This window comes from Syngnathus leptorhynchus, chromosome 19, assembly GCF_054491065.1.
Source record: "Syngnathus leptorhynchus isolate UIUO chromosome 19, UIUO_Slep, whole genome shotgun sequence".
In the NCBI taxonomy this organism is placed as follows: domain Eukaryota; kingdom Metazoa; phylum Chordata; class Actinopteri; order Syngnathiformes; family Syngnathidae; genus Syngnathus; species Syngnathus leptorhynchus.
In genome coordinates, this window is record NC_141213.1 from 2,909,271 (window position 1) to 2,926,180 (window position 16,910).

A 16,910-nucleotide genomic window follows, 5' to 3' on the forward strand; every position below is an offset into this window, starting at 1 on the left:
ACTTTGCAAACGATAAACTAATGAAAAATACAGTGAAACCGCAGAAGTTGAGCTGCCCAATGAAATTATTCATCTGGCATTATTGTGACTGTTGTGTTCAGTTCAGAATGTAAAAAAAGTTCATCTTCATAGCTTGTTGGTATTTGCGTTTATTGTTCAACTGTGACTGGATTAAATGAGTTGTTGACACACCGCATGATAAAAACATCTGGCTGACGTTATGCATCAAAGTACCTTTAGAATCTTAAAGGAGACATATTATGGAAAAACTGACTTTTTAATGGTTTAAAATACATGTTGTTTGGTCTTCAAATATAATATCCTCAATATTTATGTATAATATGTCCCCTTTAATACACCCACCAAATGACAATTTTTCCTTTATGCTGACAATTTGACATGAACGTATCGGGGGGGGGGGGGGTAAGATCACCGTACCACATTGTTTCCATTTCACGTACAAATATTAAGACATTAGTTACATGACTGGCACTCTTCCAACAACTGGCACGACAATACAAAAGAAATTCATCTGATGACGGCACAGACATTCTTTGAATTGCACAACCAAGCAAACACTGTAAACCTGCAGTTCTCAAACCTTTTGGGTCCAGGGACCCCTAAGTTATCAGCTCCAAATTAGGGCTCGTGAACGTTTCTGGGATCCAAGGACCGCAGTTTGAGAACCGCCGCCGTAAACAACAAAGACTAGAACCGAGATGAGTCTCATTTGATGGGAGAGTCGAGGATCTCCTGGTAATCCTGCCGGACGGCCCTGCTGACCCGGTACAGCTTGAGCCCGGTGAGGGTGAAAACGCTAATCATGATGACCAGGGCTCCGAACACGTCGTACACCGACGGGATCATCCTCAGCACGATGAGCTGCAGGATCATGGCCACCACGATCTCCAGGTGCTGCACGGTGCTCACTAAGGCCGGGTGGAACTTGTTGAGGGCGTAGTAGACGCCCAGAAACGCCACGGTGGAGCAGATGCAGATCCCGATCAGGTAGCCCCAAGTCTCGCCGTCTAGTGGGATGATGGGCTCCTGCATGATGAACATAGTGGACGCGCCCCAGACGGTGCCCGTCCAGCCGAAGGTGAAGAGGGCCGTCCACATGCTCACGCGTTCCTTGATAGCTCTGTAGACGATCATGGAGAGGGCGGCAGTCAGGCCGGCCATCACCGTCATGGTGTAGCCGAAAGCCTCCTTCCAAAAATTCAGCCTGGACTTCTCCTCGTCCGCCACGTTGGGCACCATGACCAGGCACAGGCCGAACACGCTGCCCACCACCGTGACCACGTCCGTGTACGCCATACGCTCGTCCAGCAACAGGAAAGCCAGCACGGCGCTGAAGACGGTGGTGGAGGCACGCCACATGATGGTGCCGTTGCTGGGCGGCACAATGGCGAAGGAGGTGTAGGCGCACGTGATGGAGATGACGTTACACACGCCGTAGAAGAAAAGACGCAGACGGTAGCCTTTGGGTCCGAAAGGCGCCTCGTGGTGGTAGAAGACCACCAGGATGGAAAGCACCTGGATCACCGAGCGGATGAAGAGCAACTCCAGGGAGGGCACCTTGGAGCGGTCCGAAGCCAGACGGGTGATCAAGGCCACGCAGCCGTGAGCGACCGCCGCCCCGAAAAGGGCCATCCAGGTCACCCTAGACGCCAGGACGTTGGCCTCGCCAAAGCTGGCCAACTGACCGCCAACCCCCTTGTCCCTGGGGGCGCCGGACGGCTTGGCCTGGGTCTCCAGGGTTCCAAACAAAGTCCTTCCACCTTTGTTTTCCATCACCAGCTTCTTCCCCACATTAGCTTCGGCGAAGGCGCCAAAGTCTTCGAAGGAGGGGGCGTCATCGAAGCCCTCGTCGCCCGGTTGGGGGAAATGGGTGGCGTACTTCACCGTCACCGCGTTCGGGTGAATCTTGACCCGCTTTTTAGAGCCGTACGGCAGCGAGGACGACGACTCATCCATCTTTCGTCAGGAAGCCAAACTTAAACCTGAATTAAAAAAAAAAAAGTGAGAGCTCGTTAGCATGTCCTATTAATCCATTTGGAAAATCTGCAGATTTCATCACATTAGCTCTTATGTTTAAATATGTTTCTCATCTCACCCGTGATTACATCCTTCATCTAATTAGAATAGTCAAGAGCCAAATTTGCATATTTCTTCACTCGTGTTTCAACTTCGCCCACACACACGACAAAAAAATAATAAAAAAAATAGCACAGCCGTTGACATACATACAAAATGATATAAAGCGCATGTGTCAAACGCAGCCAAATCCGCCCTGCCATCATTTTTGTGTGGCCCACATGCTAATCAAGTGAGCCCACTTCATTTTTCCTGCCGAATAGATTTTTTTATTTTGGTAGATCTCGACAAGTTCATCCAATTTCATTTAAATCTGTAAAACTTGTGTCAGGGATATTGTTTTCTTGACAAATCTCCAAAAGGATCACCTAACTTTTCTATGCCCCACCCATATGTATGGAAAATATCTCTTGATGATCAATCTAATATACTTGTAATTTTTTTTTGCAAGTGGTCATAATATTGCGGTGTACGCCACGCAGCCTCACGTAAGCGAGTGGTGTGAGACTGATTCAGTGCGATGGGGGTGACGTTACATAACACAAACACACACTACACACCACCACTGTGGGCCATTTATAGCATGGCAACCCTAAAAGATAAAAAGGTTGAAAGGATAAAGCTAATGAGCTCCTCCCCCCCCTTCTCTTTTGCTCGTGACATATTAACATTAATAATTCCTTCTAAGTTCCACGTCGGGCGTCAAGACCACCAGGGGGCAGGCACAAGCTATTATTCGCCTCTGAAACAGTAGAGCTCAGCTTTATTACAAACGCACGTTGGTAAATATTGATTCCTCGTAATATTCACGAGAAAAGACAATTTTCATCGTAATGGAGAAGCAAAAGCACAAATGATATGTGAAACACGTCAATGGGTTTACGATAAAGACAAAAAAAAAAAGGATGCGTTGCTTTCTAGGAGGAGTCAATTAAAACACATTTATCATCTAAAAGAGAAAAAGATGCCCTACCTTATATTCTTAAGACTGCTCCGGGTGTCATAAAAGAAGATTTGGCGTCATTTTCCCCCACAGCCATTTCTCCATGCATCTCCAACCCCTTCCGACAAGTGGAGTGGAGCGCGCGTCTGAAAGGAGGGTGGCGGTGGGGAAGGAGGGGGGGTGGGTCGGTGGGTGCGCGCTCTCGACGCTCTTCTTCCTCCAAAACGTGGCGCTCTTCAGGGATGATGAAGATGATGAGGATGAAGCTGAGGGTCTGCTGCTGGTGATGCTGAGGCTGCGGCGGACGGGGAGGGACTGAAGGGCGGTTGGTTGTCCCTCCTCTTCCTCTGGTGCTCCAGCACTTCGAGTTTTTGGGGCTTATTGATGACGGAAATATGACGTGATTGCCTAATTGGTGGAGATTCTATTTAATTACCTTGGCGATGATGACTGGTGGCATAGCAACCAGAACATAATTGCAGAAAGTTTATCCGCATGAAAGATGATTTTTTTTTTTTTTTAATAGTGTGACGACACTTCAATCATTTGGTGAGAATGATGCTTTGATATGGGCTGCTGTTTTGGCTAGCAACTGACACAGCCATGAAAGATTTACAGGGTGATTTTATGATGATTTTTGTTCTAAATACTTAAGTGTGGGGTCATTTTAAATTTTTTTCTCAGATATAAAAGACATTGTCACACATTTTAAAAGAACCTCATAAGAGCTGGAAGTGTTACGCTAACACCTAAACGAAGGCCCATGAGCTCATTCGTAAATGACTCATTTTTTTTATTTTTATGTGGAGTCACATCTAGCAATGATTGAGATAATTCCCTCTTGACTCCTCTCATTAAACACGATTAAAACAAATCTAATGGGATCATATTTCGGTTCAGCGGTGAAGCCACCTCAAGGGGCCACTTTAATTATTACCGACATAATGGTACCGCATTGAGTGATTCATCAGCATGAAAGCAGGGGTGAAAATATTTATCAGAGGATATTGACGGCCTGACGTGAAGCGACCGCTCCTATGATGAAAGGTCGGCTGTAAATTTTTGACGGGGAGAGTTGGAAAGTGATTGTAATCATCAAACCGTTTGTCATGAAATGCCATTGTCGCCTTTATGGATCTAAAAAAAACAAGGTTTCGTTAAAAAAAAATTATATTTATTCCTATGTGTTGTATTTATGACATGACTCAGAATTAAATCACTTTTTTTATCTTATGTGTACCTTTATACATGATTTAATTCTATTGATATATTTGGCTAGTGTGTTTTGCATTCTGTTTTTCATGTGTTCATTGGAATTGGGCCTTTTGCATTATTTCCTTCAAAATGCATTGCTGCAGAACAAAGCGAGTGTGTGTGTGTGTGTGCGTATGTGGTAATCAAAAAACCATCAGCGGTAAGTGAAGCAGTCTAAGCTCAGGTAATTAGTTTGACCTACAGCCAACTGATAAGCGCTAGTTGGAATATAATAAAAAAATAAACGAGGCACTCTTACCATCTGTTCGCTTCCATTTGAGATAAATTATCCGAAATTAAGTTGTATGCATAATAAAGGAGCTGCTTTAGCTCAGAATATAGTTGACGTTTGGTATGACAAACAACGTGATGCTAGTTTTGGCCAAATGGCAGATCGAGATCAACCCCTCAGACTTGATTCTAAGAATCATACATGCAGGGAGAAGTCAGCACTTTCTAAATGGGGCCTTTTAAAATATGCATGAAGGGAAGAGGTGCAATCCCTCTGTGTGTGTTTTTTTTTTTATGTTTATATATTTTTTTTCCCCACCATAAAACCGCAAAGACAGGAAGCTTGAAAATTGGATTCTGGGTCTAATACTTGTATGCTAATACTCGGAAAAATGAGCAGGTTAGAGTGATCAAATCATTTGTATGTTTTTTTTTATTTTTAAACGGAAGTTGCAACCATTGGAGCAGATAGTTTTTTAAACACATTTCCACCCCCCTACTATGCCGTTATCAACTCATTGGACCAGTGCAGCCCGAGAATAAATTATAATTGGAACATGGCGGCAGCCGTTGTTCATTTCCTTTTTTTTTTTTTTTCCGCTCAAATTGAACGCAATCTGTTCTGAGACTGGTCCAACTACTTCTAAAACACAATTTGTCATAGCGGAAATGATGTAAAGTGAATTCAGCAGAGCTACTTGTGGGAGCAAAGAAAAAAAAAAAACCCAAATAATTAGATTTTGTATGAGAAAAAAAAAATCTAATAATTTCATTTAAGGCCTGCTCAAAATCATAATGGGGAAATTCTGGCTTTCTGTCACTTGTAGCGTGGGAACACTCTGAAATTCCTCACTGAATTATTGGGTTTGTTGGCTCACGCTCTCCCCGTTTTATCGACCCATTACTCAGCTCCGGCGTGAGTGTATTTCACTCAGACATTCAATCTGACATTCATTGCTTTTTTTCCAACGATGCGAGAAAACACACACATAAAAGAAACAAACTGCAAAGGACGCGCCAGCGTATTTGATAAATGACCGACATAGCACACATAACAAATATCTTCATTAACAATCAGCTTCAGAATGGAATTACAGTACCAATACTGGCCACAAGAGGCAGCAGAGGCCACAAGGAAGGAGGTTGGCGTTCAAATATAACAAAGAAAGAGTAATCGAAATTAAAGTGGCCTCTTAAGTTTTTCATCACATTCCAGTATGAAAGGGGCGACATCGTGATGTGAAAATTGATCAGGTTTTCGATGAACAAAAGTGCTAACCCCCCACCAGGAGGCAAGATAGGAGGCTTTGTCTTTACGCTTTCTTTAGTTTCTCTCTTTTTTTTTTTTTTCCCAAAATCCTCATTATGTAGAATTGCAGTGACTCACTGATGAAGTGGCGAAGCAAAGTGCTTGTTTCTGGCTCAGTTCCTCTTTGTATTACAACCTGAGCGCCACTGAACTGCCTGTTTTATTTATTTATTTATTTATTTATTTATTTTATTATAGCCCCTTATTGGCTGTCTCTAGGGCCTCGTTTATTGAGGGGGGGGGGTGGTTTACGCAAGCAGGAAGCTGTCAACAGGGTCGGCCTGGCACACGGCGCAGCGTTTAAACATCTGGGACACGAAACATTTTGGTAATCAGGTCACGTATTTGATTCCGTTACGTTTCACCGCAGAGTTTTTTTATGTTGGGTGTTGTGACAAAACAAGTGAGAGGAAAATGGAGATGACATTGATAGCTGAGTCACGCTGAGTGATGACGTGTCTGTGGATAGTTTCGCTAAGTGCGGTGTAGTGTAGAAGGTGAAGCTTTATCTGTCTAATTAAAGCATCTATTAGTTTTCTTTCTTCTAATATACACAAAGAGGACATTCACTACTCCAGTAAGTGTCTCCAAGAGTGGCAGTAAAGGTATTTTTGCAGAGGATAAATAATACATATGCCTGTAAGATTGTTGGATTGTCCGTCTACATGTGTTGCTGCACCTTTGGGGTTCAAATAGCCACACAACACTGATGCTAGTTTGTCTATGGCATTTTGGATAGAAAGTTGGCATTAAGCTAGAGGACGTCATGGTTTCCATAAAATAAAAAGGTTTGTAGAAAAATATCATGGATCGATATTTGCCTTCACCTCGTGACAGTGAAAGAAATCTGAGGATTTTATCAATAACTGGGGACACTTAAGTCTCAACAATCAATGATCGCGAAGGCAGCAAAGACGCATGGCGGTAAATCCACAGCAGCCATGACTTCCAAGACATGGCATTAGCATCAATTAAAACACAAACACGACTTTCAAGAGTCTTAAAAAGCATATTAACCTTAACCTGAAATCCAGATTGTTAGGATGGCTGTTACATCTTGGTGTTTGCATGCGTGGGCAGAGAGACGCAATGAATGGGGACCTGCTTTGGAAACTCTTGAGCGCACGTAGTATATGCTCGTATACACACACCTGCCTATTCTGTTTGCATCCCTCGCTGGGTAAACAAAATCCTTTTTAGCCCCGGAGGCCTGTCCTCTCATGCAATCACCATCATTACCGTCTAACGTCATCAAGCCACATCTGCTCACGACCACGCTAATAACCACTTAATGTCTTACATTCAAACCAAAGATGGCCGCTGATTTGACGGCGCATTAGCTTGTGTGGTCTCCAGAGTGGGAGAGAGCTTTGGGGGGGGGGGGGGGGGGGGGTTGCCTGCAGGTTTGCTGTCTGGACTGACCTGATAACAGCATAAGTGTGTGTCTCCCAATTGAGGTTTCAATGATGACTCATACTTCCAAGCCAAAAAGGGGAATAGTGAAAATAAAATGACGTGGGTTGGGACATGCTATTAATATCCCAGCTGAAGCACTTCATTGGGCACACCCTCATCATCTAATAACATCCAAAGCAAGTCTGACTAATAACGCATCGACCTCCGCACAAGGCCTAGTATACTATCACTGTTTTAAAGCTGACACCCGTCCCTTCCCCATCCAATCCAACATGCATCAAGTGTCACACCCCATAAAAACACATTTGTTCAGCTATCAGCCAGCGTTTTTCTTATCTTTTTTTTTTTTTTTGTCAATGGCTGCAACAATTGTACCATTCGACAGACATCTGATAACATCTCACAGTTTCGTCAAGCCATAATTTGCTTTTCGGGGCATTGCATTGTATAACGAAGAGCCTGCTCTACTGTATACAATGTACTGTATATGTAGGGCATTATCAGGCATGCACTGTCCCTGCAGGGTGAAAGCTTGTCAGAAAAATGAGGTTAACTCCAAGAGGCAGCTCACTACACCCAAATCGGGCCCGGCCAGTGGCGGCGAGGATGTCACGGCAAATATGTTGCATGGTTGAAGGATGGCGGGGAGGGGGGGGGTAGGTTTGAGGGTGCTCTGCTCAGGCGTGTGCATTGACAGATGTAAAGGGCGACTCGAAGGAATGGCGGACGCGGCTTTTGCATTCGCCACCGCTCACGGGCCACTTTATTAGGTACACTCAAGCTGCTATGGTCATTAAGAGAGAAAAACATCCTAAAAAAAAAATGAATTATTGCATTCTTAAATGACACATTTGTCAAAAAAATACATTTGTGTTTTTTCCAAGTGATTGATGAAACAACACAATGTTGCCATGGATACCTTTGGGCGTTGTCCAAGGCCTGCGGCATTAGAGCTGTGATGCTCGTAGCCATGCAGTCTGAGGTTATAATGATGACAAAAAATAAAATAAAAACGCCCTCCTAATGAATTTAGGCCTGGCAGAATGAATGTCATTACAAGCCTTGGAAAGCACACACGTTCTCTAGTTATGGTATGGATGTAGAATAAGACAAAAATGCCTCACAGAAAATTCATAGCTACGAAATGAAACTATATTGTATATTGTATTATTACAATGGGTGGGGAGTAATGATTTGAATTACCGTGTTGTGGAAAGTTGAAGAAAGAAAATGATAATAAATTCTCGTCCATCTTTCCTTGTGAAGCGAAATCTACTCAAATTCCAGGTATAGTCAAATTCTCATCATCTTTTTTCCCCCTCACCATGTGTCTTCCCACCATGGTGAGTTTATCTAATCCACAATTTGTCACGTTGTAAGCGACAGGCGCGAGGCGTTGGTGCCGAACACGATGCCTGGTGCCTGCTTGCCTGAAATAAAGCCGAGATGACAAGTCAGTGCAGATGCGTCATCGCTTCTTTCGGAAACACTTGCAACATCATAAAAAAAAAAAAATAGAGATGATGACACGTGGGGCAATGTCGCCGAAGCTCTGCAGTTGTTCTGGGGGTTTCTCACCTAGCCTTGGGCTAACAATGTGTTGCAAAGTTCAAGTGCCTTTAAATGACCTTTAACCACTTAACAATTAGTGTTAAAATATATGATTACATTACAAAAGCAACATGACTAGATAAAATATCATTAGAGATAGCACAATGGGAGCTTTTTAAGAATTTAAGAAAGAAATGCTAACATGTAGCAATGCAAGCAGGTGCACAAAAGCATATTGAAGTGAACAATGAGACACTCTCTCTTTTCGCAGATTACGACAAATCCGTCTCGTGTTTCATGGTTCGCCCTCTCTTTCTCTCTCCTTATGCCCATCCCCCCCCCCTTTTCCACAGAGGAGTGCCCTGCTAAATAATAGAGGCTCATTCGCATCCCTTCAGCTGCATCTCACACTACTATGATTCTCTTCATTATGTCTGGTTGGGTGTCATCTCGGGGACGGGCGGGAAATTAGGAAGACATCACATGATGATGGTGATCTAATGATTTACCAGGATTCATATCATTACAAAAACATGATACAGATGGATTATAGCATTGAATTTTGTCCTGAAATATTAACAGACTTAACACTTCATGCCTACATGAATCATAAACCCGTCTTGTTGGATAAAGGCTGTGACGGCAAAAATGTGTTTTGCTGACACCTTGTGTCTCAAAATGGAATTTCAATCAACTTCCGACAAAGGGACAATTTGAATTTGTAATGGCATGTTTCACGGCTGGTTATTATTTTAAAGTACTCTATAAAGGACTAGCATAAAGACAAAACGTATTGCGCAACAATTTAACAAATGCGTGAAGTAGCATAAAGAAAGGCTCGAATACAGGCTGAAAATCTCCATTAAATTGCTTTTTGTCGTCTTTGCCAGCACATCAAATAAAAACTAGACAAATCTTCAACGCAAACCAAGACCGTGCGCCACGCAGTAATCACTCCTAACCACTAGGCGGCGGTGTACATTTGACAACCCAGCTGGCGTTCAAGCCGATTTAACAAAAGAAGACTGCCGTTAGCTTAGCATCCAACGCTTCAAAACGCGAGGGTTCAGTGTTGTGGTTAAACTTTCTACAACAACCTCTTCTTAATATTGAGAGACTTTTGGAAAGCAACCATCGAATGTGGACTTAAAAAAAACCCAATAACGATCGCGTTTCACGAGGCACAACTGTCAAGAGCGAGAAAGACAGAGAAACAAACAAGCTGTTTTCATGACTCATATTGTTTTATGCCTTTAAGGTCAGCTTACTCATACCTTCATCATAGTGGACCTCGTGACCTTAACTGCGGTCGTGTTTCTCTTCTCCGGTAGATGGGGAAGAACTTAAGCCCTCAGTTCCATTGGGGGAGCACCAATGTCGATCTCAGCCGACTGCTGTCTCCATGAAGATTCAAAACGAACTACTCCAGTGGTCGAAGTGAAAACCACTGTGGAGGACCACCACCAGGTCTCCACTGTCAGATAGCAACGACATGGAAACATCTTGGAGGACCAACAAAGACTGTGGAGGTGATGACAAACAGTTGAAATTATGTGAGACAACTTTTTGCGAGAAGAAACCTTAACAAACATGTCCAAAAAGCCACAATTATTAGGTTTCTGTATTTGTGTTGCTCATATCCTGCAGATGTCCGGCAGCTGATTAGCCATCAAGCAATTCCAAAGCTCCACCATGTTAAAGAAGAAGAGGGAGTGACACACCCCTCCCACTTCAAAAGCGAAGAGGATCATCCACAGCTCACCTACGTTAAAGAGGAAGACGAGGAGTTTAGTGTCACCAAGTTGCCACTTAACATCATCTCTGTAAAGAGTGAAGATAATGAATATGAAGCACCTCAACGCTCACCACCACCAGGCAACCTCTTGGCGCCGCTGTCAGATAGCGACGACATGGAAGAACCTTCAAAGAGCGACGAAGACTACGAGAGTGACGACAAACAGTCTGGAGCTTCTGAAAAGGACACGAATCAGAAAACGGGTAAAAAACATTTCAACTGCTCCATTTGTGGCAAAACGTTTACCCGAAAGCCAAACATGGTGGCGCACATGAGGATACACGCGGGAGAAAAACCATTTAGCTGCTCAATTTGCGCGAAAACCTTCACTCTAAAAGACGGCATGGTAAAACACATGAGAACACACACAGGAGAAAAACCCTTCAGTTGCTCCGTGTGTGGCAAAACTTTCTTTTTTAAGCAAAGCTTAAGAACACACATGACTAAACACACAGGAGAAAAAACTTTGAATTGTTCCACTTGTGGTAAAACATCTCATAAGATAAGCATGGAGGCACACATGAGAACACACTCGTGTAATAAAACATTATCGGGAAGCACACATTTGGAATCACACACGGGAGAAAAATCTTTTGTTTGTCCGTTGTGTAATAAAACTTTCTATCAAAGGGGACATTTGGAATCACACATGAGGACACACACGGGGGAAAAACCTTTTGTTTGCTCATTGTGCAACAAAACATTCTCCCAAAAGGCACATCTAAGATCGCATATGAGAACACACAACGGGGAAAAACCCTTTGCTTGCTCAGTTTGTGGTTCGACATTCTCTCGAAAAGAAACTGTGAAGGCCCACATGATAATACACACAGGAGAGAAACCTTTTAGTTGCTCATTGTGTGACAAAACTTTTTTTTTTAAGCAAAACTGGAGAGCGCATATGAAAACGCACACTGAAGAAAAACCTTTTAGTTGCCCGTTTTGTAATAAAACATTCTATCAAAGGGGACATCTGGAATCCCACGTGAGAACACACACGGGAGAAAAACCCTTCAGTTGTTCGGTTTGCGGCGGAAGCTATGCTCATCGCAGCAGCTTAGCTGCACATATGCAGACACATAATTAAGGGAGAAGAAATGTTTTACAGAAGTCACAGGAATATTATAACAGTGGAATTTGTATTTTTCTGAAAAAATGGAAATTCTCCCGTTCTGGGTGTGGAAAAAAATAAAGTTGAGAGAATTTCTTTTTAACATTTTGTAAACACTTTTGATTTACTTCCAGGAAGGCTAACAAATGACTTGCTAACTCGAATTGGCCATGATTTTCGCAAATTTGTGACCAAACGCTGTACTCGTTACAAACCAATAGGTGGCGGTAATGTTTAGTTCATAGTTTGCAAACCGCTAGTAAACACGAAGAAGATTGCAACCGGAAGTGAGCTTACGTCAGCACCCAAGTGGACTAGAAAACGCGCACTTTCGTCCACACACAAGCACATGCGACAAGAGGAAAAACCCTTCAGTTGCTCTACTTGTGGGAAAGCCTACGAAAGGTTAAACATGCAATTGAGATTACACACGGGAGAGAAACCTTTTGTTTGCTCCGTGTGTAGTAAAAAAGGAATCCCATATGAGAACCCACGATGGTTTGTGGTTCAAAAGTCTTACATTAAAATATTTCAAAACGCTTCCAAGTGTTTAGTTAATTTGATGTTTGGGTCATGACACGAATACATGTTAATTACCTCCGTTAATTATCTTACTCACCGATAGTTGACATTTGGGGTAGGAGGATCCACAGAAAAGTCCTTTCAGGTTGAATAGTTTTCTCAGAGGAGCTGAATGCTACTTTATACTGCGCCTCTAAGGAGGTAAAAAAAACGTGAACAAATAAATCAAAACGTAGTCAGTAACATAAATACAGTTATCAAATAAAGGATATAGCCTGGAAAATCAAATGCTAACAAATAACATTTGGTTTTCGCCACAGGTGTTTCTATTCAAGCAGGTAAACGAGTTCGAGCATGCGCAGTTTACATGTCGCTAAAGTCAAACTAATGGGGTTTTTACGTTCTGGATTTGGATTGTAGTAGGACGTCATAGCCACAAGAGGGCGACAATGTTACATATCCATTACTATCGGCCTATTGTTACATATCAAATTTACTGACGAAATTTAAAGAAAAAGGATTGAGGGTGGGCAGATTTATGGAGCTTTTGGACTAATTTTACCTGGAGTGGAAGAAAATAACGTAGTTACTAACGAGCATCGCCCAAAATTGAAATTAAAATTAATTAGCCCGAACTGCTCGTTACCTCCCACTCAGCTGAAATTACCGCAAGCGTAAAATATTACAATTGCAAATTAAAAAACATATCTTTTTAATACTTCTCCCTCAGGGAACAACATGAATTATACAAACACAAACGACAGGAGTCAAGAGTTTAGAAAACATTTTATTATATCGAGGGACAGGCTGTCAAAATGGCTTGGATGAAAAGACAGGTTTAAGTGAAAGCATGTAAAAAATAAAGCAGCTTTTGTTTGCTCTGCGGGAGCGTTGAAGCAGAAATATGTACAGAGAAAAAAAAAAAAGTAAAAAAAAAATGTATCAAAAAAATGTAAGACACGTTCCTTGAAGTGGAAAAAGAGGGGAGGGGGGGCAGTACGGTTAATTAATACATGACGTCAATAAACACTCACTGTTGTCATTTCTTCATGTTTTTGTACAACTCCGCTTGGCATCATCGGATGGATTTTTAAATTAATACAAAAAAGAAGGCAAAAAGCAGATAACATTTCCAATGTGCTGCACTTTTTAAAAAGTATACATTGAGACTTCAGCTTTAGGGAACCGACATGCATTACGTTGGAAAGCAGGGCTGGGGAAGCTTTTTGGAAAAAATAATGCACGCAAAATGTTCTGGCGTATGCCCCGGGTTCCCCACCCCTGCCTGCTCAAGAGGGGTCCCGAAAAAGTTGCAGAACATAAGTGAGATATGTACATCGGCTCTCTAGCGCCCCCCCTGTCAGATTAAGCATTCCTCACTGTTGAACAGTATTTAAAAGGTGACATATTCTAGAATTGTCTAGGAATAGGTCTAGAGCAAATATTTTGCCATCTGGGAAATTTCTGAAAACGTCTGAGTCAGTCCTTCTGCCTTTTCAACAATCTGCATAAAATGTCTCCTTTAAAATGAGGCAACTTCTTCGCAATGGGGGTTCTGCGCGCACGATAGAAAATCGTATAATATATGCAATTTTTATCCGGCAAAACCCCGTTTTCAAATGGATAAAACACGTTGTGACCAAAGTCACAGACTTCCGAGGAAAATTCAGAATACAATCAAATCAAATCCGTTTTTGAGCGGCACATAGTCGAAAACTGCCCGTGAAAAATACTTCACATCATAAATGTAATATAGTTTTCTATATCATAAAGGTTGTCCCCCCGATTGAAAATGTTTCTGCTTAATAAAATAGTCAATTTGTCAGTTTCATTAGAATTCTCTTTTCGTCAATCTACATAAATTAGTTACAAAATATTAGTCATTTTCTCTCTCTATGGTTACACGACATAGGCAGAAATACAATAAATGCCATAATTTAGAGATTTTTTATTTTTTTTAAAGGGAGATTTAAGAGTTTTCTTGCTCGGCTTCCACGGCTCCATTTTTTATTGCCAAAAGAATTAAATAAGCGTTGAGATAATAAGTTAATCAGCAAATAGATATTAAATACTTTTCTGATGGCCTTTATTTTCCGATAAGGATTCCTAAAAAAAACAAAATCAAAAATGTGAATGAGGACGATTGCACTTGACGGTTGTGAAAGAAAGGAAAGCACAGTGCTTCTCGAGTGGAAAATAAATATGAATCCTTGCAGGAAATAACTTATAATAAAAGGCAAAAAAAAAAAAAAAAACAGTACAGCTTTGAAATCATTTAAGCCAAGAAAGTCGATAATTTAACAGTTGAACCCCACGCGACCAAAACGGTGCCTTTGATAAAGTGCTGATCGAGCGGGATTTTTTTTTTTTTTCCATTTTCTTGTACCATGCGAGCCTCTCGGGAGTCCGCTAGCTTTGTGATTCCACGCAAAAAACTTGACGGGGTCCGACAAAGGCAAAAACCGTCGCAGCGATGGCCTCCGAAAAGCCAGAACAAAAGAATCCCTGAGGTGCACATTCGGCTGTGTTGTTACAGCTCCTTACGGTTCCCGTTCGTGGGTTTGGTTGAGAGTTCTCTCGGCATGTTTTGGTGTCGGCGGGCCTTCACGCCAGCGCCCAAAGGCGACTTTGGACTTTAGGCTAAGAAGGAGATCACGGCATCCTCCAAATTCCGACGTGTCCCACCAAGCGTCCTCCAAATTTGACACAGAGTTTTGGATTTTGGGCTTTGAGGTGAACCCAAATGGCTCTAGAACCTTTACACTGTTCTGGTTCAGCACAGCCCAAAGCTTTTTGTATGTCAAACTTTGACGGACTCCATTACAGACAACTTGATGGCTTCCTCCAACATCTGATTGTCCGTAAAGGCGGGAGGCGGCTCGGGGACGGACTCCGAGAGTCCGATGAGGGACTCCAGGAGGCAGGTGCCCGGGTCGCCGGACGCCGGCAGGCTCGGGTAGCTCGGCAGCTGGAAGTGGAAAAAGTTGTCCATGTGCTCGTACTCCTTAAGCGAGTTGTAGAGCGAGCTGGGGCCGAGGCAGGGGAACCCGTCGAAGAACTCCAGGTCCGACTCGGATGACAGGCTCAGGTCCATGTTGTAGCTGGCCGAGCGGTCCACGGTCGGCGAGGGCGTGTGCGGGACTCCGCCGCAGTTGAAGAGTCCGTTGCCCTGGTTAGCGTTCTCGTCTAAAAGTTCCGACCCGGTCCGATTGTCCAACGGCGCCGCGTTGTCGTTCTCGTCGGCAAAGTCCGCCATGCTGAAGCTGCCGAAGGTTTCGGCCGTCGTGGCCGCCTGCCGGGGACACGAGTCCTTCTCGTTCCCGGCCTCGTTGAAGCTGAGGATGCGGTTCAGGCCTTTCTCGTCCACGTCTAGCGGAGTGCGCTGCCCGCACGGGCTCCCGCCGCCCTCCGAGTCGTCGCTGTGGCCGGACGAGTCCGACAAGTCCGTCATGTCGCTGCTGCAGCTGTTGTCGCCGGCGGACGCCAGCTCCGAGCCGAAGGGGAAGGAGCGAGCGGGGTGAGCCGGGGGGGCGGCCATGGCATTCGCCGTCGCTACCGCCGCCTCTTCGCCGCCGGACTGCTCCTCCAGTCGCTTCTCCAGCTCCAGCTTCATGATGGTGTGGATGTAGTGCGTCTGCACCCGGGTGGAGTTGAACTCGATGCGGCCTTGCGTGTTGCCGCAGCCGTCCTTGGTGCAGCCGCACGGGAACGACGAATGGTCCATCTGCCGGAGGAAGAACCCATTACTCCTTATCTGAAGCCCACATTCTGAATGTTCCTCAAAGGTTCTCTTACCTGACACTTGATGCCGGCCAAGCTGCAGCCGCACGTTTCGGGCTCGCAAAAGCCTTGACAGTCGCAACCGCAACGTTCCCTGGAGATCCGCAGCTCGTGCAGCTGTCTCTTTTCCTCCTTGTCGACCTTCTTGACTCCGGCGGCTTTCAGCAGAGCGTAGCGCTGTTTGGACGGGTACGGCTGGAGGAACGAGCCGCCCTCCTCCAAGTTGGCGCCGCTCACGTCCACGTCCCGCTCGGGGATGTCGTCCACTGTCAGCCGCTCGGCCTCTTCGCTGTCTCGGGTTCCGTTCTTGGTCAACTGCAGAAGACACCATTGGTCAAAGAGAGACCCCGAACCCTCAAATCTGAGTCCGGTTCTGTGTCTTCACTCACCTTTAATTTAAGAGCCTCCAGCTTTTCCTCCCGTAGCCGGTTGAGCAGTTTTTCCCGGCGTAGCAACCTCTGCTCGGCGGCGAACTCGGTCAGCGTGTACGTTCGATGGGCGCTGTGCCGGGGCGTCATGCCCAGGGTGCACCCCCCTCGGCTGGGTACGCTAGTGAAGCCCTGGCACCGCGGGAAGAAGAAGACCGTCACCTGGTCAAAGGTGACATTGCTCCGTCGCGCCCGCTTGGATTTCTTGAGGATGGACGTTGCTGCGGAGGGGAGGAAAAAGAAACGGATTTAGTTCCCCCTTTTCTTTTTTTACATGCACTACTTCTGCGTGCCACTAGAGGGCGGAATATCCCTCCATTGGAATTTACAAGGGCCTAGTAAAAAAAAAACTCTTATGATTCATTGCGCTGCTCTTTCACGGAGCCTTATCGGGCACCCAATTAACACGGAAACATGACGCCACCGTAAAAAATGATCCGCGTTGCCCACAATGAAAAATCAACCGAGGGAGG

General features: G+C 44.2%; 3 protein-coding genes across 6 annotated transcripts in view; 1 reads left to right on the forward strand and 2 right to left on the reverse strand.

Moving 5' to 3' along the window:
• Positions 1–305: 305 nt before the first annotated feature.
• slc35g2b (solute carrier family 35 member G2b) lies at positions 306–12,576 on the reverse strand. Of its 3 annotated transcripts, XM_085938986.1 has the most exons (6): positions 12,327–12,576; positions 10,656–10,772; positions 10,523–10,563; positions 10,076–10,322; positions 3,071–3,448; positions 306–2,003 (listed from the first exon to the last, which is right to left on the reverse strand). In XM_085938986.1, the coding sequence occupies exon 6, from the start codon at positions 1,975–1,977 to the stop codon at positions 727–729; it is 1,251 nt and encodes a 416-aa protein (XP_085795112.1). In that variant the 5' UTR covers positions 1,978–2,003; positions 3,071–3,448; positions 10,076–10,322; positions 10,523–10,563; positions 10,656–10,772; positions 12,327–12,576; the 3' UTR covers positions 306–726. The 3 variants fall into 3 exon arrangements, 2 of the variants coding, with proteins under 2 accessions (XP_085795112.1, XP_085795113.1); XM_085938987.1 differs by lacking the exon at positions 10,523–10,563; XR_015069149.1 differs by lacking the exons at positions 306–2,003; positions 3,071–3,448 and adding an exon at positions 8,031–8,680.
• Positions 9,802–11,947, forward strand: LOC147041656 (uncharacterized). Its single transcript, XM_085938984.1, has 3 exons — positions 9,802–10,059; positions 10,133–10,354; positions 10,449–11,947. The coding sequence occupies exons 2-3, from the start codon at positions 10,294–10,296 to the stop codon at positions 11,681–11,683; spliced, it is 1,296 nt and encodes a 431-aa protein (XP_085795110.1). The 5' UTR covers positions 9,802–10,059; positions 10,133–10,293; the 3' UTR covers positions 11,684–11,947.
• A 423-nt stretch (positions 12,577–12,999) lies between the features above and the next one.
• csrnp1b (cysteine-serine-rich nuclear protein 1b) overlaps positions 13,000–16,910 on the reverse strand; it is a 53,143-nt gene continuing 49,232 nt past the window's right edge. For both annotated transcript variants that reach the window (XM_085938981.1, XM_085938983.1), the window contains 3 exons: positions 16,399–16,658; positions 16,025–16,324; positions 13,000–15,953 (listed from right to left, as the gene is read on the reverse strand). In XM_085938981.1, coding sequence (XP_085795107.1) covers positions 15,030–15,953; positions 16,025–16,324; positions 16,399–16,658 — 1,484 coding nt within the window. In that variant the 3' untranslated portion in view covers positions 13,000–15,029. The remainder of the gene's footprint in view (positions 15,954–16,024; positions 16,325–16,398; positions 16,659–16,910) is intronic.